This window comes from Canis lupus, chromosome 6 (genome assembly GCF_048164855.1).
Source record: "Canis lupus baileyi chromosome 6, mCanLup2.hap1, whole genome shotgun sequence".
Taxonomy (NCBI): Eukaryota; Metazoa; Chordata; class Mammalia; order Carnivora; family Canidae; genus Canis; species Canis lupus.
In genome coordinates, this window is record NC_132843.1 from 27,873,482 (window position 1) to 27,896,258 (window position 22,777).

The following is a 22,777-nucleotide window of genomic DNA, read 5'->3' on the forward strand; positions in this document are numbered from 1 at the left end:
CCAAAGACAACCCGCAGAGAGGGAAAAGATTCTTGCAACATGTTAAGTATGGCAAGAGACTTGTACCCAAGTTATATAAAGAATTTCTACAAATCAAAAAGAAAAATACAACCTGAACAATGGGCAAAGTACTTATACTTCAAAAAGAGGTAATCTAAATGGAGGGCACCTAACCATAGGACAAAAGTGCCCAGCTTCATGAGTCATCAGAGAAAGCAAACTAAGACCACAATGAGATGTCACCACAGCCAGATTAGGTGACCAAAATAAAATAGACAAAAAACACCAAATCTTGGCAAGGATGTGAGACAGGCAGGATGCTCATCTACTACTTATGGGAATGTACATCTTAAAAAATTGCTTAACGGTTTCTAATAAAGATGAACCCAAGCATATATGACCCAGAAATGCCATTCCTAGATACATACTGCATAGTAAGATATACACATATTCGATGAGAGACATGTATGACAATGATCATAATAGCCCTATTCAAAATCACCCCAAACTGAGAAGTGCCTCGTTTATCAACAGTAGACTGGGTAACTAAATTGTGGTCTTTTCATACAAGGGAGTATTATATAACAACAAGAATGAATGATCTTCAGTGGCATCTAATGTAGATGAACCTCACAAATGTTATGGTGGACAAAAGAAGCTGGACATGGTGTGCTTTCTTCTAGACAGAAGAAAAACAGACCCGGCTAATCTCTGCTATTTGAAGTGAGGTATAGGGAAGGGAAGCAATTGGAAGGGAGTACAAAGGGAGTCCTGGTTATAGGGATGTGTTTATTTTGTGAAACTTCAGTGATTCATGTACTTTTCTGAATATACTTTATATTCCAGTAAAAAGAGAAAACACAAGCAAAGGACAATGGGAGCAAAGAAATTAAAGATCTTGGCAAAATGGTGCCTGGGGTGGGAAATGGTACATTCATTGGTACTCAGGGCAAGAAGGAGCTGGCAGCGTTGAGAAGGTAGAGGGATGGACACAAGGAGATGGCAGTGGAGTTCTGGTGGGAGGAGAGGAATGAGAGATGTGGGTGAGGGGGGTTTGTGGCCAGGGATGGGAAGGTAGGATGTTTGGAAAGATTTCCAAGGTGGACTGATTCTGTGTGATGGTGAGGTCCAGAGTGTGATGGGCTGAAGTGAAAAAAAGGTGAAGGTCACTGGAGTTCAAGAACACAAGGAATCAAGAAGTCCACAGGGTGTGGGGTAGGTGTTCCATGTAGACAGTGACACAAGTCAGGTGTTGACAGGGCTCAGAGCCCGAAGGAAGGTAATGATTCAGTTATCAAAGTCTGTACTCATGTAGCTGCCAGGACAAAACCCAAATTAAGCTGTCTTAAGCGAAAGTGAGAATTTATTATCGTCCATTAGTGAAAGGCGAGGGTAGAGCTTCAAAAGTTCTGGATCCAAGTATTAAAATTGTTGTGGGATTACCACCCCCTCCCTTGCCCTCACCCAACTCTACTCTCCTTGGATTGCTTTCGGTCACAGGCAGGCTTCCTCCACTAGTAGCTACACACTTAGGGTGCCCTTACAGTGACTCATCCCTAAGAGCTCCAGGAGAAATCCCAGGGGTGACACTGTAGACTCTACCAGGACCACGTGTCCATCCTTGAAGTGGGAGTGGATCAGTCACCTGCACCACGTTTACCGGGAAAGAGGATGTAAAAACCATGTGTTCCCCATGGGGGTAAGTGCTGGATTGGTCTGACCCTCAGTCGTTTCTAACTGAGAGGGGTGCAGCGAAGTGGGGGCTCTATGCTTTCTGCAGGAGCTGGACATGGCTGAGAGCATTCGCTGCATGATTCTGGGTGGAGGAGGCCGCCACCACAGAGGCCTGCCCAAGGCCAGGAGCTGCTCTGAATCCCATCTGAGGGGTGCAGGGCAGTGGCCTCCAGCCAACTTGACAGAGAAACTTGGCCCGTGCGGGGTTATTATATCTCTACCCACATTCGAGTTTCCTCACCTCAGAACTTTCTCCTCTCTCCTAGCAGACTGAGTGTGTTCTTTTCATTTCAGCCAGCTGGAGTGTGTCGTTGTGTTCTGTTTTTGCTCATCTTCCTGTTTGTAACGTTTATCTCGTTTTTCCATCTTGTGTCTGTGCATTTCTCTTTTCCTGGCCTTGTCTTAGGGAAGAGGAGGAGGAGGAAGAGGAGCAGCCAGTCACGGAGCCCAATTCAGAGGAAGAGAGAGAGGACGATGCCCCCTGTCAGGGCAAGGACAGGTACCGAGTCTGGACCCTCCCAGGCTCCCACTAATAGCCCGAGGTTCCTTCCGGTTAGATAGTTTGCAGCCACCTTTCAGAAATCTCCTTTCCTCACTGGCTCCCACTGGCAAATCTTTACCCTGAACACAGAGCCACACAGTGACTGGCTTTGAAGAAATCACCGAGCACGTGTTGGTTAGAGAACTGCACTTCCCCTTCCTTACCATGCTTTACAGAAAAATCACGTAGCTGGCTTTCTCCCTGCTGTTCCCTTCCTCCTTAGTGTTCTGGCTTAGATGGGCAGTGACTAGAAGGGTGTTCACATCTGCTCAGAAAATGTTATTAACCCTTTCAGCATTGTCGGAAGGATAATTGCATGTTTCCCCTTCTTCCTATTAATTTTACCAATGTAATAGCTGCTAAAATGTGTGGGTAAATGACTGCATTAATGATGTGGGTTTGTTTTTTTATCCAAGTATTTGGACAGGAGTCTGTTTCACCCGATGCAACCTAGAAAAATTTCCCATTATCTGTTTTCATACCGAGAATAAGTAACACAATTCTACAACCTTTTGAGGGAGTTTACTGTCTTCTGCTCATGCTTTCTGTCTTCAGGAGTATTAATAGATATAGGCTCCTGGCAGTTATTTTTTGATTTTATAGATTCCCAAAATAATATATTTATAAAAAATAAAAATTGATCACAGGTAATTTCATGTTCTAACATTCAAAAGTTGAATTTTTTTTTCATTTAACTGATTACCACAGCCAATTGATATTTTTACTGTTTTTCCACAAATAAGCAAAAATCAAAGAGGTCTTGGATAAATTAGGGTAAAAAATTCTTTCTTATGAACTTCAAAGTCAACATGATTCTTTGCTGCCTGGCCTCTTTCCCCAGACACCAGTGGCATAAAAGTGGTCCATTTGGACGCACCGACACACCCACAGCTCCCAGGGCCATGGAATCCTATCTAATCTGAGAAACTAGTGATTATTTCCCTGCTTTGGAAACATCAGGGAAGAAGCCAACAGGGTGCGGTGTGGAGAGAGGAAAAGAATGACCTGGTGACAAAGAGTGAGCCATGTGTGTCAGAATGAGGGGGGAGAAAGGTGGAGAAAGGTTGTCATTAGCCAGAGCCCCTCACCTACGTGGAGCTGCTGATGCCTGGGGGTAAAGATAATCAGCTAGGTGTGCTCTGAAGAGGGAGGAAGTTTCGTTGATAGTCACATATTAGGTTGTAAATTAGCCGCAGAATATCATGTAGACCCTCAAAGAACACACTGGTTTGGCTCCATATGTGCTTAAATGTACACGTTCTGTCCCACCCACACAATCACCACTCCCAGACCCCCTCTCCACTCCCCCCCCCCCCCCCAGCTACTCTCATGGTATATAGCACCTAGGACCAGATAGAAGAAGCTGGCTGGAAAGGGCAACCTTTGAAGCATCCCTCTTGATGTTGTATTGTCGTTTCATTTATATAAGGTTGTTATTTACATGGGTAGGTGTTGGCTTATTGCTCTGAAGGCTCTTTTTTCCTATATGACCTGATGCTGGAGGCACCCTTGATCAAACTACTATTAGGCTTTCCCGTTTTAGGAAATAAAGTTGTGCATGTTGAACACCAGGGCTTGGTCTTGACAGTAACTGAGGTACTCCTGAACATTGAACTGTATGTATTTATTCCTTGGCATAATCTGATCATACCTTAAAGTGATGAGAAAGATGCTGCTTACTTCTCTTGGGTTGGTGTCTTCCACTGCTTGTTCTGCCTACTGGCTGCTGCTTTGTGTGTGCATGCCACGTGTGCCCGCTGTGTGTACATGCCACGTGTGGCAGGCCTGGGCTGGGCACTGTGGCGAGGTCTCATCTCATCCTCCCATCAAGCCAGGGGAACTGGTATGTCCCTGCCCTTCTATACAGATGGAGCTCGGAATTTGAGGTAGAAAAGAAAATCGTTCACCTCCCATTCCCAAATGGGCATGCTGGAGAGTCAAATTCTCTGGGAGAGGGACCATGGTTTTTGAAAAATGCAGAGTTTAACAGATTTTTCAGGTTCCAAGAGTGTACGTCAAAAGATCTAAGTGGTCCAAATCCAAACCTGTGAAGATGGAAAAGTTTTAAAACTGTGGCAGGACTGGGCTGCTGAAGGAGTCCAGATGTCTAGGGCATAGTTGTAGAGGTGGGTTGTGGAAAAAGTGTGAAGTGGGTAAAATTTGACTCTTATTTATTTAACATTTATTTAAATTTATTGTTATTTATTCATTATTTATGTATTATTTATTTAACATTTTATTTTCTGGCGGTTTGCATTGCTTGCTGGCATCTCTCCTCCTTTGTCCTTTTCCATACCTTGCTTTTGACAAAGCACCTGAAAGCAGGGACCTAAAGGCTATGAGGCTTGGGGGATACCGTTTCGTCAAGGCTGGGCTTTATAGGAGGAGGACAGAACCTTGATTTGATCAAGAGAAAGAAATGAAGTTCCAACTTTGGAAATTTAGGGACCAATACAGTCAGTGGGGGAGAAACTGGGGAGGCTGGGAGCTGCTGAAGAAGAGCTCTGGGGGCTCCCGAGTACCGAGGCCAGCCTGGTTCTTGGGAATGTGTCTTTGATTTTGGCAAGTCTGGCATCCCAGATTGACAAGCGCAGGGCGCCAGGATTGTAGGGCAAACCAAAGCTTCTGGTGATGGGCTTTTATGCTGCAGTTCAAGAAACCTAGCTGGACCCTGGAGTTAAGTGGCCATAACGGTAGTGGGGTTTCTGTGTCTTTTTCTCCTTCCTAACCTCTGCTTCCCTTTCCTTCCCCCACTTCCCTTCTTCCCCACTGGGTCAGCAGAGAAGCCGGACCTGCCTCGGAGCAGAGCCCCGCAGGAGAGGATGCTGCTCCTGAGAGCTCCACCCTGTCGAGTGCCACCTCGCAGGGAAAGTGGCTTCCAGCCAGCACGATGGCAGTGGGGAGCCCCTTGCACGGCTCTGGGCCTGCCCGCCTGTCACCGCCCCTGCCCCCTGCCTCTGCCTCCCGGCCCTCCGCCACGCCTGGGCCCCTGAAGGCATCACCAACCATAGAAAAGCTGCCCTATGTGCCCCACAGCCCTTTCCACCTCTTCTCCTACGACTTTGAGGACTCGCCCTTGTCCACCAAGGAAAAGGAGGCTGAGTCCCAGAAGGAAAGCAGGTAGATCCAGGCTCCAACCCCCTGCAGGCCTGTGTGAGTTTAATCTAGGGAAGGAGACCCAGCATGTTGACTGTACCCTCCCATCCGGCTTGCCTTCTGCTGTGTTTGTGTGGAGTCCGGTCCAAGCAGGGGGCAGTTGAGGCCTAACCGAACTCTCCAACTACTAACTAACTAACTACCAGTATTTAGGCAAGAGACAGAAGAGAACTGTCATCTGTTTGAATCAAAGAGCTCTTCTGTTACAATATGATTACTAAAAATAGATGTTTAAGCATACCGTTTTAAACAATATGCATGGCCTAACAAAATCTAGACATTTTGCACCTACCCATGTGGCGGGGGTCTTGTTTGACCTGCAGAATGCAGCGGAGTGTTCTGCTGTCTGTCCGTGCAGTGGTTTCAGTGGAACTTTCCTTCCCTTAACAGTCCTGATTCTCCCCACTTGAGCACCTATTCTGCCTCTGAGCCTTACAACTTCCGGTCTTTCTCTTCCAATAGGTGGGTGTCTTTATTTTCTTTCCCTTTTCTTTTTTCAAAAGATTTTTTTTATTTATTCATGAGAGACATAGAGAGAGAGAGAGAGGCAGAGACACAGAGGGAGAAGCAGGCTCCACGCAAGGATCCTGATGTGGGACTGGATCCCAGCACCCCGGGATCATGCCCAGAGCCAAAGACAGATGCTCAACTGCTGAGCCACTCAGGCGTCCCTCTTTCCCTTTTCTATAGCTTTCTGTTTTTATTCTAATGTCTGCGTTTTTTTCTTTCAAAGACTCCTTGTAGCTCCCCATGAGATGGCAAGCAGTTGCAGTGTGAGTCCCTTCGTAGGCGTTCATGCAACTACATTATTTAAGTGTGAGCACTACAATAATTCAGGTAGAAATTGGAGAGAGGAGCAGAGGGAAGGAGGTGTGCAAATCCAAACTGCACAAGGAATTTTTAACAGAGGCTTGTCACGTGCCTGTGTGCCTGCCTTCCACTGCTGCCTGGGTTGGGGGTTCTCTGCAGAGTGAGGAATGGGAAATAGAGGGTTGGAATATTTTGAACAATCCATTATCTGAAATCACTGATTGATAATATGGATGGCCACTCCCATCTTAGAGTAATAATCATTGAGAACATTGATCTTATCTATTTATTTATGAGTCAGGCCCTCTGCTTGCCATGAAATTAGCATCCTAAAGTATTACTTCATGCTAAGAGGTAGGTTCTGTTATTAGCTGTTATTTACATGAGGAAACAGGCACAAAGACCTAGGGAAGTAGAGAGCGCTTTCTACCCCAAGCATCCTGCTCCAGGTTCTGGTCCTAACTTGTATGTTGTATAGGCCCCTCTTTTAGGCAGTCTGTCTCTCTCCTTCCTGGGGTCATCTACACAATAGCTTCAAACACCAGGCCCGAACCATGGCTGCTCCCTGCCAGGGGTTCTTCAGGCAAGTCCTCCTCAACGAAACACTTTTGTCAGAGCCCATGTTTGGGGGACTCGTGGCCTGGGTGCTCAGCAAGAATTTACGTCTTGTTTTGAATAAAAGCATAGAGGAGCCAGACTCGAAAAACAGCTCTTGCACACCACAAAGAAGAGGTCTTGCATACCAGTTGCAACGAGTATCAGACGTTCCATCTAATAAATAGAAGAATTAATCTAGAACTCTGATCATCAACCTTTCTGCTTACATAAAACCTAAGAATGTTTTGAAACTTCCCTCAAAATTTTATTAAAGATTTATGTATTTATTTTGAGACAGAGAGGGAAAAGAGCATGCACATGTGGAGATGGGGAGAGGCACAAAGGGAGAGAATCTTCCAGCAGACCTCCTGTTGATCAGGGAGTCCAAGTCAAGGCTCAATCCTAGGACCCTGAGATCATGACCTGAGCTGAAACCAAGAGTTGATGCTTAACCAAATGAGCCACCTATTACCCCATATTTCCCTCAGAGTTTTAAACAGCCTGTCTAAGGACCACCTGAATGGCTCAGTGGTTGAGTGTCTGCCTTTGGCTGAGTTCGTGATCCTGGGGTTCTGGGATCCAGTCCTGCGTCGGGTTCCCCACAAGGAGCCTGCTTCTCCCTCTGCCTATGTTTCTGCCTCTCTCTGTGTGTGTCTTATGAACAAATAAATAAAATCTTTAAATAAAAATCAAACAGCCTATCTAAAGTTTTTTGTGAGGAGTTTAAAGAGTTGTAAAAGATGTAATTTGTCTATCATATGTGCTTCAAATTCATTTTTGTCAGAACCTTGGGGTTTCAGATTTAAACAATAAGATTCTAGGAAACACCTACATAAGCCTGATTGACAAAACCTGTCCTCAGACAAATGAGACTGAATTTCTATCAGAAAAAGTCTGACATCATATTTCTATTCAAATATGCACATGTCCCTGTGACAGCCATCTCACTTCTAGAAATGAGAAGCAAAACTTGACAGGCAATCAAGTATTTTCCCCAGAAGTGGAAGGAAATCATAGAAGGGGAGGCAGGAGAGCAGAACTTGGAGACCCTACGAGTGGCCACAGGCAGACCCATTTTAAGAAGAGAGCAGATACAGAACTTGTGGCTTTGAATGTCATTTCCTCTCATTTCCAGGATGGCTTCGTATGCCTGCAGGAGTGTGTGAGCTCCACTTTGAACACCATCAAACTATAAGTTCTCTATGAGTCTCTTCTAGGTCTAAAATTGTGGGCTTACTGGATCTTTCACATGATTTTTATGGAGCACATCCAACACGGCTCTTATGTCTCCAAGAGCATTATCTCTGTGCAAGTTAAGAGCTGTACATTTGACTGGAATAGAAATAACTTGGCAACCTCTTCTTTCCCAGCAGGGTGGTGTTAGCCCATGATGGTGATTCTGGACTTTCTGGTGATGGTCTTCCAGCCTCTGATGGGGCCTTCCTGGGCCCAGATTCCTCCCGCTTGGTCTTGCTTATAGTCCTGGGGGATGGGAGGAATAGAAACATATATGTCGCTGGAATCAATCAAATTAAGAAAAACAGCTTCATGCTTGTACATAAGGATTGTCTTATATTTAAGTGAGAGATTTTTACAATGTTTAATCATTTGACAGGAATTTGAATGCTGTATAAATATTGTTTGTACCTATTAATTTTCTCATATTCACTCACTGTGGTTTTCATGGAGTCTGTACAGCTCAGTGGCTGATGGCAACTGAGCCCATTAGAGTAGATAACCAACCAGTTAGTCAGTGTAAAGAACCAAAGGAAAAAAAGTACAGTGAACTGAGTGAATTGTATGATCCAGTTTGTTTGGCTGAAATTAAGAAGCAAAACTGAACAGACTGTGAGGTATGTGGATTAATTGCTCAGCCATTAGAAAAACCAAAGCGGGGGAATATATGTTATGCTAGTTTTCATTTCCATCATATCATTTAAACTCAATTTTCGTAAAATAATCCAGTTAAAACATTCTACAAGATGTCCACATTGGGTCAGAAGGGGATTGTTTTAGATGCTTGCTGGGTGATACAGGTCTGAAGCCTGGGCACCGGGCCTTGGCTCCCTGAGGACTCAGAGATCCTGATGGCAGCCTCCTTCCCTGCCCACATCACAGTGCCCTCTGCCCACTTCTCTTCCTCTTCTTCGCTCCTGAGCTTTTTTTCCCCTTTCTCTGCTGCTTCCTTTCTTTCTATGTTCTTATCCTTTGCTTTTCTGCCTTCTCCATGCCCTATGGTTTGGGAGCACTCTCAAAAAATCAAACCAACCCTCCCATGGAGAAGCAGTTAACCTGTTAGACATATAGCCATGTTGGGTTTTTATTTTTAATTTTATTTTTTTGTTCTTTAAAAAGATTTTATTCATTTATTTGACAGAAAGAGCGAGCGAGCCCAAGCAAGGGGAGGAATAGAGGGAGAGGCAGAAGCAGACACCCCACTAAGCAGGGAGCCTGATGTGGGGCTCGATCCTAGGACCCTGGGGTTATAACCCGAGCCAAAGGCAGACACTTAACCAACTGAGTCACCCAGGCACCTGCATATTGGGTTTTTCAAAGAGAAAAGAAAAGGAATGCCCAGAAACCAAGTCCCATGAAGGTGATGTGCTGAGGAGGACGATGGGATAAAGACTCGTGATCTGAGTCTTCATCTGCCTCGTGGCATGCCTAAGTGTTAAGCATGGGCCTGACATGTGATACCAAGAAAACACAAAGAGCAGACTTAGCCGCACAGGATAGATGTGGAGTAATACAAATATTTTATTTTTCATTGTATTACTGTAATTTATGAAAGCAAATGGAAAAGATCTGTCTATATTCCACTTTTTAAAATAGATGGCCTGTTTTTAATTTTTTTTCTGTCCATAGCTTTTGGTCTTGGGGTATATTTTCATACAGTTCTAATCTAACTTTGTATAAATATTATATTCTTATGTTTTACTTCAACCTGTATATAAACATTTCCCCTACTATTACATACAGAATTGGTGATCATTTTTAATGGTTGTATAATATCCCATTGACAATTAATATATCACACTTTTTAGCCATTCTTGCCTTGTTACCTGGTTGGGTAACTTCCAGTTTTTCCACCATGATTTTAATAATGCTCCAGTGAGTACCACCACAGATGACATTTTCCATACGCAAATAACCGTAAGAGTATGTTATCTTCCCTTAAGTAGGCTTACTCTGTGAAAAGATATCCATATTTGAGGTTAAGTTGCTTCCCAGAATAGTTCATGCTGCTTTCTGCCAATGGGAGCTTGGACTGGATTCACTGTGTACGAGAAAGTCTTTGGGCACTTATATTACAGTGACCTGTGGGGTCCCACACACCCAATACAGTATCCTCAACAAGTTTAGGGAAAGTAGTTGGCCCTGCTTGTGGCTGACTAGGTTGAGAAGCAGACGTCATTGACTCTCATTATTTGTGACTAATCACGAGGGTCTGCTCCCCAACCCCCCACCCCCCACCACAAGGGCTTCAAGTGATGATTTGTTTTCTGGGAATGTACTGAGTGATAATAGCTAAATGCAAACTGCTAAAGGACAGCTATTCTGAAAAACAGAAAACTCTAGAACTTTACAAATCCTGAAGCTTGTCGGAAATGACTGGGAAATGATAAAGGCTCATTGAAACCTTGTGGCTGTAACTTGATTTGAAAGAAATATTGGCTGGAAACATGAATAATACATGTACCTCTGGTCCACAGACCAGTCCAGAAGGTTCTAAGGACATTTTCTCCTTGGTACCGGGCACCTGATGAGATTTCATTTTGACATTGCTTCAGAAATACCTAAAGCAGCATTTTAAATAAGATGTTTGCTTAGCTAATCATTTGGTATTTTATACAGATCTTTGATGGATTTAATACTAGTTGTACCTGTTTTTCTTGCAAATATTAAGATAGTTTGCTAAAAGTTATTCGTTTACTGACTTGTACTCATTTCTCTGTCCTTCCACCCTCTTCCCCACCTTAAACTTCTGCACTATTTAGATACAACAGCTTTGGCAACACCTCTTATCACTCAAGACCTTCTGGATCGGCTGCGCCCGCCACCCCCACATCATCGCTCTCACCCCAACAGGAGGCCAAGCTGGAAAGGTAGGTTTTATAAGAAGTATGCTGATCACTGTCCTCAAGTGAAGGAAATCAGTTTGATTAAGAGTGACTAAAGGAAAAGTATAAATAAAAAGCATAATCTGAGGTATTTTCCTTTACATAATATAGTCCAGAGGCAAGAATATTTTGTCTTTCACACTATTTACAAAGTAAATATTTTATTAGAGGTGATATTTATCACTGTTGTCTCATCTCCCTACAGACTTCCCATAGAAAGTATAAAAATTTGTTCCCAAATATGTAAATGTGAGTGTTTTGATTGACCTATGAAACACTGTTCTAGAGTTTGTGGAAGGTCTGCATTTTTCCCTATAAATACCAGTTTTCACTTTTGAATGATTAATTCCATATAAATCAGAGGTAGTGAGCCCATTAAGTTAATTAATCCAGGACCTACCAGAAGAGAAAAGAATTGCATGGGTCCATGGAAGGAATGTAACTTGGCAAGAGTATTAACCCGCTAGAAATTAACTAATCATTACTTCTGGAAGCAAGTGATTGCACAAGGATGTGTTTACAAGGAAAAGGTAAGACCTGTAATTTTAGAACAATTAAGAACAGTTAACCTTATATGGCAAGAGTGCTGAGTTAGAGAAGACTGGCTAGAGTTCCAACATACTCACTGGGAAGCTATTTAATCCCTGAGGGTGAAGTGCCAGTTATGCCAACTCTTACCTGAGAGGGTGGTTTTGATGAGCCAATGAAAAGGTACCCATGAAAGTGCTGTGTGATCCCCACCGTGTGGGTCCAGTGGGAAGTGACAAAACGTGATGATAAGATATGACATCCAGCAGCTCATGATTGATCAGAAATCCAGACATGAGCAAATCACAGAGATCCTTTGCCTCAAATTTCGAATTTAAAACAAACTCGACCTGTGTTCGAGACTCTGATCGTCTTCTGTGTATTCTGGAGTGTGTTTTGCTGAGTATGACTGGGTAATTAGAGATTTGGTTGGGATGGAGTGCAGATGAGACCTTATAGCCCCAGGAAGAGGGAGCTGTCCGATAAGCTTTATCTCGCCACACATCACGCTAATTTCTGAGGTGGCACACAAGCTCCACATTGTCAAAAATCTCAGATTCCACAGACTAGCATGGCCCTGTGCTGAGCATATTTGGGCTTAGTTATGGTTTAGCAATAAGACAACAAGTGATTACCTTGAAGACACACTGTCCTTCACCCTAGGGTGCCTCTTCTTGGAATCAACTGAAATCACTTCTGGTCCCAGAGATTAAGACGATCCTCGTCTTAAGGGATGCAAGGTCTTGGGCCAAAGTCGGGAATATTAGAGTCTTAGTGATATTACATCTCACCTCTTTACCTGCTAGGTGGACAGCTCCTTGGGAACAAGAACCAAGTCCCATTCATTGCTATATCCTCCCCTAGTACTTGGGGCCTGCCTCTGGCAGAGCCAGCACTAAACACTAGTTGAAGGATCAGATGAATTTACCCACTTATTGGTTGGAGAACAGTGTGGAGGTCCCTGAAGTTGACAAGTTATAAGAATGGGAAGTTTATAGGTTTCCAAAGCCCTGGGCTTTAGGGGAAATTTCCCCCAATTCCTAAACAGGAAGTTCTAGCCTCTCCCTACTTCCCATCCCCTGGAAACCCAGGTCCAGGTTTGAACTGGGAGGTCCAGGGGTACAGGCTCTGGAAACAATCCTACCTGTGTCTCCTTCCCTGTCTGATCTGGCTGAGTGTCTTCTGAGACCTGGCGTGGGGTGGAAATGAGGATTTAAAGAGAAAGGATTGGGCTAGATCCCAGAGTGCCTGAGGAGAAGGCTGCCCTGGGGAAGAGGCTAGTCTTCATCCTGAGACCTCAGGAGCTGTTCGGGTTTTGAAGAAACTGGTGAGGTGTTCTAACACATCCATAAATGGAATCAGTGGGTTGAGGCCACAGGGACTGGGGCTACCAGAAGCTGTCTCTGAGTTTGAGAGAGTTGACTATGCCCACCAAGGGCAGTGGCCATGGGGCTTGAGAAGAGCAGTGAGTTTGGGCCAACTTGGAGGAAGGTGGGAGCATGGGTAGCAGAAAGAGTGAGGGTTCAGGCTTGCTCAAACATGAGGAAGTTAGAAACTAGGAGCTTAGGCATAAGTTACTGGGAGAAAAACAAATTAAAGGTGGAGATGTTCAACCTGGGGTATGCAAGGCCTGAGGAGTCTATATGATACCAGGGGAAGTATCGCCTGGGGAGGTGTGGACTCAGTGGTCCGTGGCTTGAAGAAGGTACTGGCATGAAATCCCTCCAGGCAGCCTGTGTGCTGAAACCTGGTCACCAGATAAACCAATAACAGGGGCCTTTTCTCTCCTAGGTGGTCTGTTCTCTCTTACAGCACACTCTGCCACAGAAAGTTTTATACCTGTACCAGCTACTGTAGCCACCAGCAAGTAAAGCTTCAAAGAGGTTTATTACTTCCTTTACATTTGCATGGTTTTTTTCCAACTATCATTGTCTATGGCTTTGCAAAGCAATGTGATGAATCATTTGAAATATTAGATGTGCTGTTTCCTTATTAAGACCACCAAGCCCCCAGCCTGGCTGTGCTATCACACTTTAGTCTTTCTGGCTGGCTTATGTCTGTGACTATTAAAGAAAAAGAAGAGAGAAAGGGCCCCCCAACTCCACCTCATATTTATATACCATCACCCAAACGTACAATGTCAATTGTATTTATTAATATATAGTTTAATAGAGTTTAATTTTTCTTTTTCATTTTTGACAACTGGATTCTTTAGATATTACTCATAATCCACTTTCACACTGACAACTATTTTCTGCCCTATTGAGATACATGATTGTTTTTACTGAGGTTTATTCTTCCATAGAATTTGTAAGATTATTGAGATGTTATTATATACCCATAATTATTGAAGCCAAAAAGAAAAACTCAGGAAAAACGTACAAGTATTATCAACAGTAGATGCATTTTTGCAGTGAGAAACCACATCTTCTGTTAACATACTCCTGATGAATAAACAGCTTGTCAGGGTGCTGTGCAGTACTGGAAAGATCTAGAATTCTATTCCCTTGATTTGGAAATGAGACTCCTTTCCCTGAACTCCTAGGACAATCAGGCCAACTAAAATACCCCTTCAGGAGGTTTGGGCCACTTAAAACCAGCCCACATATAACTGGGCATCATTGTGGACTTAGAGTTTTCATATTTTTCTCAAGCATTCTAGTACATTGGATGTTAATCAAATTTGGAATGATAAATTGACCTAGAAAGGAAGAACTGAAGAAACAATATGCAAAATTAAGACAAGGCAAGGGTATTATAATGAATCTATCTCCACATCTCCTATTACAGCTTCATTTAGAGGACTCTCTTTCAGCAACAGTGTAACATTAATTTTCATGAAATTGGACATTGAGTTGTGCCAAAACAAAAGAAAATAAGAAAACCAGAACTATTTGCAGAGGCCCTCAGGGATGCAAGATGCAACTGTTTAATTAAAGCAGACTTTCTAAATGCTTCGATTTTGAAATGTGCTTTTTGAGGGGCAATGTTCTAAGTATTTCTAAAAGAAAAAATTACAAGAATATTTGAACCATTCATATTGAGTATTCAAATAAAACAAACAAGCAAACAATAATTACGCCACAGCAAACATGTCTGGGAAGTCAGGAAGGGCAGAGCGCATTCTCTTTCCATCCCTGCAGTGACATCTCCATCTTGTGGGCCTTTTCAGAAATGCTGGCCAGATGCTTGTTTGCTGCAGTGGCCACAGTTACTACTGATGGGGCATGGGGGGGTGGGTCGTGAGTTGAGTGCCTGGGGCTGAAGGTACTCTGAGGCCATCAGTCTTGGCGCTGAGCCTGGGGAGGACCCTGATAACGAGGTTGGGCTTGCACCTTGGAAGGGGCATTAGCAGGTGAACACGCTGAGTGCTCCAGGGAGCACACTGGAAGAACCCCAGGCCCAGATTTCAGGGGGCCAGGGAAGACTTCTTTGTGTTCACTGAGCTAAAACCTGAAGGATCAGTATGTACCTTAAGCAGTGATCCTGTTGTTCTCTCTTCCACTTACAACAGTGCCACTGGTTATTGGACATGACAATCACCTTCCTGTTTTACATGTTAATTATCAAGAGCCTTTAGAAAAGCTTGGGAACGTCTGCCCTCTGTAGCTGTTCCAGCAGTTTTTCCTATATCCTGGACGACAGTAAACCCACATATAAGTAATAGCACCTCCGTTGAGAGTAATAATACATTAATGAGGGATGAGTAAAGGATGCAACTTTAAATTTTATTTCTTTTTATATGGGCTTTATATGTGCACAATTTAGCATTTAAAAAGTATAAATAAGGGGGCCCCTGGGTGGCTCAGTTGGCTAAGCGTCTGCCTTAAGCTCAGGTTGTGATCTCAGGGTCTTGGGATCAAGTTCTGCATTGGGCTCCCTGCTCAGTGGGAAGTTTGCTTTTCCTTCTGCCTTTCCCACCTGCGCTCTCTCTCTCTCTCTCTTTCTCTCTCAAATAAATAAATAAAAATCTTAAAAAAAAAAAAAAAGGTATGTGGGGGGATATACAATGCAAGTGAAGGTCCCTCCCCAGAAGCACCTACAATTTCTTAGGTATACTTTCAGATATATTTGATGTTCACATAAACATATGCATGTTTAATAATCTTTACACAAACAGTGATACACTATACAAATTATTCTGTGTTCTGCTTTCTCACTTAAAAAAATGTTTCCTGGTTCTTCCCACCACAGTACTTATAATTGTTGTGTTCTTTTTAATGGCTGCATCGTACTTTTTTCCTCTGGATGCTACTTCTTATACCCAATTCCATTTTGATGGGCCTCAGGGTTTTTGCTGTGAACAATGATATGGCAGTGTAATTCTTATATGTGTGGTTATCCATAGGATAATTTCCTAGAAATAGATTTAGTAAGTCAGTTGCTTATGCAAGAGAAATTTTGTCAAATTTCTCTTCATGAAGATTGTACCAATTTTACCAACCATAGTGTGTGAGAGAGCTTGCTTCCCCCATCCTCTTGCAAAAAGACCACTCAACTTCTCAGCCGTTGCTCATCTGAAAGCGAAGAATTATGTCATTAAAATTTAAATTTACACTTCTTGTGCTATGAGTGTGATTGAGCATGTTTTCATATGTCCACAAGCCTTTAATAATTCCTTTTCTGTGAATTTTTGGTTCATAGTCATTGAGTTCTTAACAAAGAACAAAGTCTGATTAAGAGTAGCAATTATTTTCTTCAAACACTGGTCTTTTTACTTCATTTCTGGTATTTTTGCCATGCAGAAAAATTTAAATTTTATGAGTTAAAAGTATTAATCTTTTTTGCTTTCTGGTTTTGTGTTCTTCATGAGGAAACCCTTTTCTCCCATACTTGCTTCTAGAATTTCTAGCTGCAATTTTCTAGCTGCAATTCTCAAATTGAAATATTTTATCTATCTGGAAGTTATTTTGGAATATAGTGTGAGACAGAGAACCACCTTAAATGTTTTCACTTGTTTGCATACCATTTATTGAGTAATCCATTATTTCCCTACTGATTTGTCATATACCTACCAGGATATAGGTTCATGTATGGGTCTGTGTTCAAACTCTTTCCTTAGGAGTACCTCCGTTTCCTGCCTTCTCTGGGGTTGTCAGGAGCTCTCCTTCCTCCCAATTCTTCTCTTTACCATCCAGCCAGTAGTCTTTGGAGCAGAACTGTATCATGTGCTACCTTGAAACAGTCCCATTATTTTTGTCATCCACTATTGTGCAGTTTCTTATGGTGATTGACAAATGGAATAGAGAATGCCGGGTGGGGGGGTGGGCATTTGGGGAGCCTGGGGACAAAACACCTAGGACTAGGAGAATGTGCGCCTGCTGTGCTGAGCAGTGACTTCTCCCAAGTCAAGCCCCCCCTTGTGGGATCTCCCTTCTATGACTCCCTTCAAAATCTGCCTCCACCATTGGTGTGGAAGCCTCTTCCTCAGAATGAAGATGTCTGTTTCCATAGGCATTTCCTGCCTATTTACAGTTACTTCAGCTCTTGTATATTACTTGCCTGGCAGGTCTTTTGTCTGTTGCCCTGAGTGTAACTTGCTGATACCTGTGCCTTCCTCGTCCTGATTTCCTCCTTCATGTGGTCTATCTGTTCTGCATGGGTCCGCATGCTTGTGTCCTCTTGTTCTAGTTAGCTTTGGCTTTTATCATTTCTTGCCTTCACTAGTACCTACATGTGCCTTGAGGTTTTATTTGTTTGGCTTTCAAACCACTGCTTTTCCAAACATATGATTCATGTGTTTTTCTGGATCTCAAATGCTTGCTGGCTATGTTCCATCACTTGATCTATACGGTACTTTGTTAAAAATGGTGTTGGTGGAATCAAGAGCCCCACTGTCCAAAGGGGCTCCAGTTAAAGTGTTGCTTTTTTTTAATTTTTAAATTTAGATTGGTCAAAGTAGAATTAAATTTTTAAAAAATCCTCAAGCATCACTGAGAAAATCCTGAAAAGCATATAAATATAGGATAAAAGCCAATGCCTCATTACATGATCACAATTAATGGCACCAAGTCCATAACTGCCAATAGGAAATAAAAGGTACCAATGTGGACGAGTCCCTGCTATTCAAAGAAGCTGAGTTCTCTTTTTACATTGTTAACTTCCTACTTGCCTACTGGTAATTCCTGATACCAATCTTGTTATACACAATGAATTCCTGTAAGGCACAATGTGGTCCTGATTAATCGATTGTGTTACATCCAAAGTGCAGGAGGGGAGAAGCACCAGTGCTTTGGCCCAGTGAGTTTGCAGTAGGTCTGGCTCCCTAATGGCAGCTTCATGCAGTGACTCTGGGTATTTGGAAACTGTCAGCCCTCTGTCCCAGGAGGACTCTGAATCCTCAATAGACTTTGGAGATTCTTTCTCCCACATGTGTTTTGGAACTGACTGCTCACCATTCCTACTACCAGAGATTTAGTTCAATACCTGTGTCATGCCTGGACTATATATTGAGTGATACATGTCCTGAATGTGGATCTGAGCAGGTGATTTTTCCTGCTTAGAAACCTTGACTCTCACTATCAGTGAAGCCCAACTTGGTTAATATCACCAATAGGATCTCTCCTGTTTCAGTCCTGCATGCACCTTCCAGCTTCATCAGCCGTCATGTCTCGTATCCTCACTGTCGTCTAACCCCATGGAGATGCCACTGTGAATATACCGGGCTCTACTGAGGCCCCTTGCTTCAAATTTTTTCTGTTCTTTGGCTAACCTCTTTTTTAATCATTCACTTGATCCTTTTTATCCTCTAAGAGCCATGTGGGTGACATCTGTCCTATAAAACTCCTCTTCAGACAGGATGAATTGTAATATCTTTGTGGGTTCATGTACCCCTATTTCAGCTCTCAGCCCTTTGAATCATTAAACATTTATTCTTTGTCTCTAAAATGGGGCTCATGAATCTGCAGTGGTCTATGGTAGTAGACTTGGGTCCCACAAAGCCAAGGGATCAAGATGGTTAACTTTCCTAGACTGGCCCTTTTATTTTGAGACTTGGGGAATATCATTAAGACAAGCGGAACCATGCTCTATAGGGTCCACATTCCCATGACTTATCAAGAAACAGGTGGTTTTTTTTTTTTTTTAATTTTTTTTTGTTTTTTTTTTTCTTTTTGCAAGGAGGCACTTTGTGCTGAGCTCATTTTCCTTGCCTTCTCCTGTAGGACTTCTTTGCTGCTTCTTCACTGCTGTTGGGCAGCAGCCTTTTCTGTGTCCTGCATGAGATTCTCCAGCCTCCTGTTCACTGCCCTGCCCCATACCTCTTTGTCAAATAAACAGGTGAACAAATGTACGACCAGTTTTAACCTCACAGAATTCTGTTTCCTTCCTTTGGAAAGTAGGATTAGAATAGATTTTTTAAAAATTAAACAATTCTCTCATTCTCATTTATATAAAAGGTAAAGACACCAACTTTAAAGGGTATGTACTGTTACTCCATTGGGAAGTGAGAACAGTGTGTGTAACACTTAGCCTTTAGTGAGACCTCTAACAAGGAAATGCAAATGTCACTACTCAAAAGATTGCCGATGGAACCCCTACCCCGACAGAACTGTAGACACTCTATGCTGTGAGCTGAGCCCCTGTGTCACCACCTTTCTGTGCACCCTCTCCTTGTGGGTCCACCCCTGATGGTCCATTTTCTACTTGTCACTGGCTATCGTGGTCTTACATTAGCATTGTACAAAGATTACAGAGTGAAAAAGAGTAGAAACAAGGGAAGAGATTTCTCCCTCTGAGAGTGTACTCCGGGGTCCCATATCCCATTTCTCCCACTGCTTCCCACAAAGCCCAGCCATAAGTAAATAAACTTTACCATTATAATGGTAGAGGTTGAGTTTCCTCCTGGGTTGATTTGAGAAAGAGTGTGTGTGCATAGACAGATAGCAAGATATTTAGATAGGAAACCCCACCCCCATCCTTTCTTTCTAATCTTCGTATAGTGCCCAGTGCAAAACCAAGGTAGCCAGTGACAGCTGGAAACCTAGCCACTGGGGGCTGTACACCCTCCTACACACATATAAGGACTCCTATATTTCATTCAGTAAAGATTATCTCAGTGATCGGGATGTGCCACCCATGCTGGTATGGGACGTCGACATTGATTTAATCAGACCCTGCTCCTGGCTTCATCTGGCTTATACTCCAGTGGCAGACACAGAAGGTAAGCAAACCATCAGCAAATAGAGAGTCTCCATTGTAGCAAATTTTGTGAAGAAAATGAAATTTTGTAGAAGAGCTAGAGAGAAGCCATCAAAGTTGAGAGCCTAGCATAGATGCTCTATCCTCGTGAGGGACACCTCGGGTAACAGGTCTGGGAAACTGAGTCACCAATGTAAGACATGTTGCATTTTATCCCTAGGTTTGCCAGCTCTCATGGTGAGGTGAGCAAGCCCATTTAAATGAGGGAGATTTTTTCAAAAAAATTGAGTAAGTTGGGCAGTCCCAGTGGCTTAGCGGTTTAGCGCTGCTTTCAACCCAGGGCGTGATCCTGGAGACCCGGGATTGAGTCCCACATCGGGCTCCCTGCATGGAGCCTGCTTCTCCCTCTGTCTGTGTCTGTCTGTCTGTCTCTGTCTCTCTCTCTGTGTGTGTCTCTAATAAATAAATAAAATCTTTAAAAACATTAAGTCCACATCTTTTCTTCAAAACATAATCCTGAGCCGGAGGACTATGTTTAGAAGAGATTTGGTATTTAGAGAAGGGGTAGGCATGCATGGGAGGTGTAAGTTGGCCTGAAGAGGAGAGGAAGGTAGAAGACGGGGAGGATGGACCTCGGTCTGGGCCAGCAAGGCCAGGAAGCCATGGTACAGGAGGTACTGGTGGCAATCTGTGTTGTGGAAGCTGCCAGGAGAATAGTTTAATTACGAAGCCACATTGAGGTGGCCCTGGGGCTGTGATGGGAAGACTGACCTCCTGGCTGGAGGACTCATTTGGTCTTCGACAGGAGAGTAGAATGTAAAAATGAACTGGCAAGAACTGCTATGAGCCTGAGGCCAGGGCCCGCAGAAGGGGCTGGGGGTCAGGTCAAAGCATGACACCATGTAGGCCTAGAGGAATGGCAGCAAGCCGTGCGCATGAGCGAATGCAGTCTCCAGGGCCTGCTGCGTGACCTCTCTGTTCCCTCCTGTGCCTGGGAAGCTCAGACCTGTGCTGAAGCACTGTGTGACAGGCTGGAGAAGGCAAAGCAAAAGGAAGCCTTAAACTCATGTCCTCATCTTTGATGCAGATGTCTCTGGGATTGTAGGAGTGAAAAGTTGCCTGTTTCTTGGGGCTGCCTCCGGCGCTTGCTCATTTCATCTTGAGAGCTGGGATGTAGCCCTGAAGTGTGAAAGAAGATTCTGACATCTCCTCATTTCAGGACAAGCAGGCGCCTTTTATACCTAAGCATAACCCAGAGTTACCTCTTCTCCTCTGATCGTTAGATCAGGTGACCCCCAATTTCATAGCCAGGTTGTGAGGACAACCTGTGTTCTACATTGTTGAATTGCCATTTTATTACTGTTTCTTGACCTCTATAATCTTCATATTAAATTATCTACTTGAAAATTAAGTAATAATTTCAAATATCAGATAATTTATTAGCTTACTTTGACTTTTGTTACTATTTCACTAGAGATAATGTTATGAAATAAAAAATGTTGAGGATCTGCTCCTTTTACAAATAGAACTTGTACTTAACTCAGACTTACCAAAAGGAGTGTGTGTGTGTTTAAACAGCTTTTTTAGTGTAATTGACATAAAAAAGTTGAGCAGAATTTTCGACGTTAAGTATGCATGTGAAACCATTATTGCAATTGAGATAAGGCAAATATCCATCAGCCCAGATATTTTCTCATGCCCTTTTGTGATTATGGCTGCCACTCCCCATCCCAGACAACCACTGGTCTGCTTTCTGTCCATAGAGATTAGTTTACACTTTTTAGAGTTTTATATAAATGTAATCATGCCGTATGTACTCTTAGGGAGGGGTTGGCTTCTTTCAATTAACATAACTGTTTTGAAATCCATTCATTTGTATGTTTCAATACTTCATTCCTTTTTATTGCAGACTAGTACTCCATCGTATAGACATACCACAGTTTATCTGTTTACCTGTTGATGGACATTTGAGTTGTTTCCAATTTTTGGCTATGAACATTTGTTTGCAAGTCTTGGTATGGAAATGTGCTTTCATTTCTCTTGGTTAAATACCTAGAAGTGAAGTGGCTGGGTCATATAGTAGATGCGTGTTAAGCTTTTTAAGAAATTGCCAAGCTGTCTTCCAAAATGGTTTGTACACCAGAGTAATACGGCCTCATAAAATGAGATGGAATGTATTCCTTCCTCTTGGACTTTCTTTAAGACATTGGTCAACACTAGGGGTCTGGCCTAACAGGCTTGTTTAAATGCCCAGCTCTGCTGTATCCCAAATGTGACTCCTCTGCCTCTGTTTCCTCATCTATTAAGGAGAGAAAAATGAAACTTCGTCCAGGAGGTTGTAGGGTTAGAAGAACCATTTCACATAAAATAATTGCGAAACAGTATTGTCTTCATAAATGGTAATTGTTATTACCGACCACATTTCAGTGAAATGGAGTTCCTGTTTCAGACATCCTGGCGAGGGAGGCTTTAACCAGATGGGTTTCTGAGGCAGCCCCTGGAGCCTGGTATGGCCAAGATTAAATGTTGCAATTCCTCTCACTCAGAGTATATCATCCGCTCCATTGCAAAATCACTCTCTCTCGCTCCTCTCCACCTGCATTCTTAGGTGGCTTCACTCGGCTGCTGTTGCCTGGGGTGTAACTTATATATGACTTCAGCTTTCCAGGTGCGTTGTGGGGTGGCACGCAGTCCCAGTGACTCACCCAGCTGGAAGCCACAGTGGGAAGATTCAGATCGAATCCCAGCCCAGTCTAGCCTCTCAGGCCGGGAACTGCCAGTGTCCTATTCCAGATCTAGCCTTGGGGACTGCAGCTTAGCTTTTTCTCTGCATTTAGAGGTTTTAGGCTCCCAACATAAAATGACATATGTCGTGTACCCATTATGACACAAATGCTGTTCTCAGCAGGCTTATACATAAACTGTCATATTAACCTTACAGTGCTTCAGGAGTTGCAAGTATTATTACCACCATTTTACAAACAAGTAAACTAGGCTCACAGGTGTTCAGTGGTTGGCCATGCTCAGGTTTTTCTCTAAGCCTTGTGCTCATTCCTTTTCACCATAGCACTTCATCACAGCAACTTCCAATCATTGTAAGTGTTTTTCCTGGAAAACTTAATATGAAAGATACAGATCTGTGAAAGATGCC

The 22,777-nt window shown here is 43.1% G+C and overlaps 1 protein-coding gene across 18 annotated transcripts in view; it reads left to right on the forward strand.

Moving 5' to 3' along the window:
• FHOD3 (formin homology 2 domain containing 3) overlaps positions 1-22,777 on the forward strand; it is a 463,300-nt gene that overhangs the window by 341,138 nt on the left and 99,385 nt on the right. For 6 of the 18 annotated variants that reach the window (XM_072829309.1, XM_072829316.1, XM_072829312.1 and 3 more), the window contains 4 exons: positions 2,141-2,233; positions 5,054-5,395; positions 5,822-5,893; positions 10,837-10,944. In XM_072829309.1, the coding sequence (XP_072685410.1) occupies positions 2,141-2,233; positions 5,054-5,395; positions 5,822-5,893; positions 10,837-10,944 (615 nt within the window). The remainder of the gene's footprint in view (positions 1-2,140; positions 2,234-5,053; positions 5,396-5,821; positions 5,894-10,836; positions 10,945-22,777) is intronic. The other 12 variants (XM_072829310.1, XM_072829313.1, XM_072829326.1 and 9 more) reach the window with 5 other exon arrangements.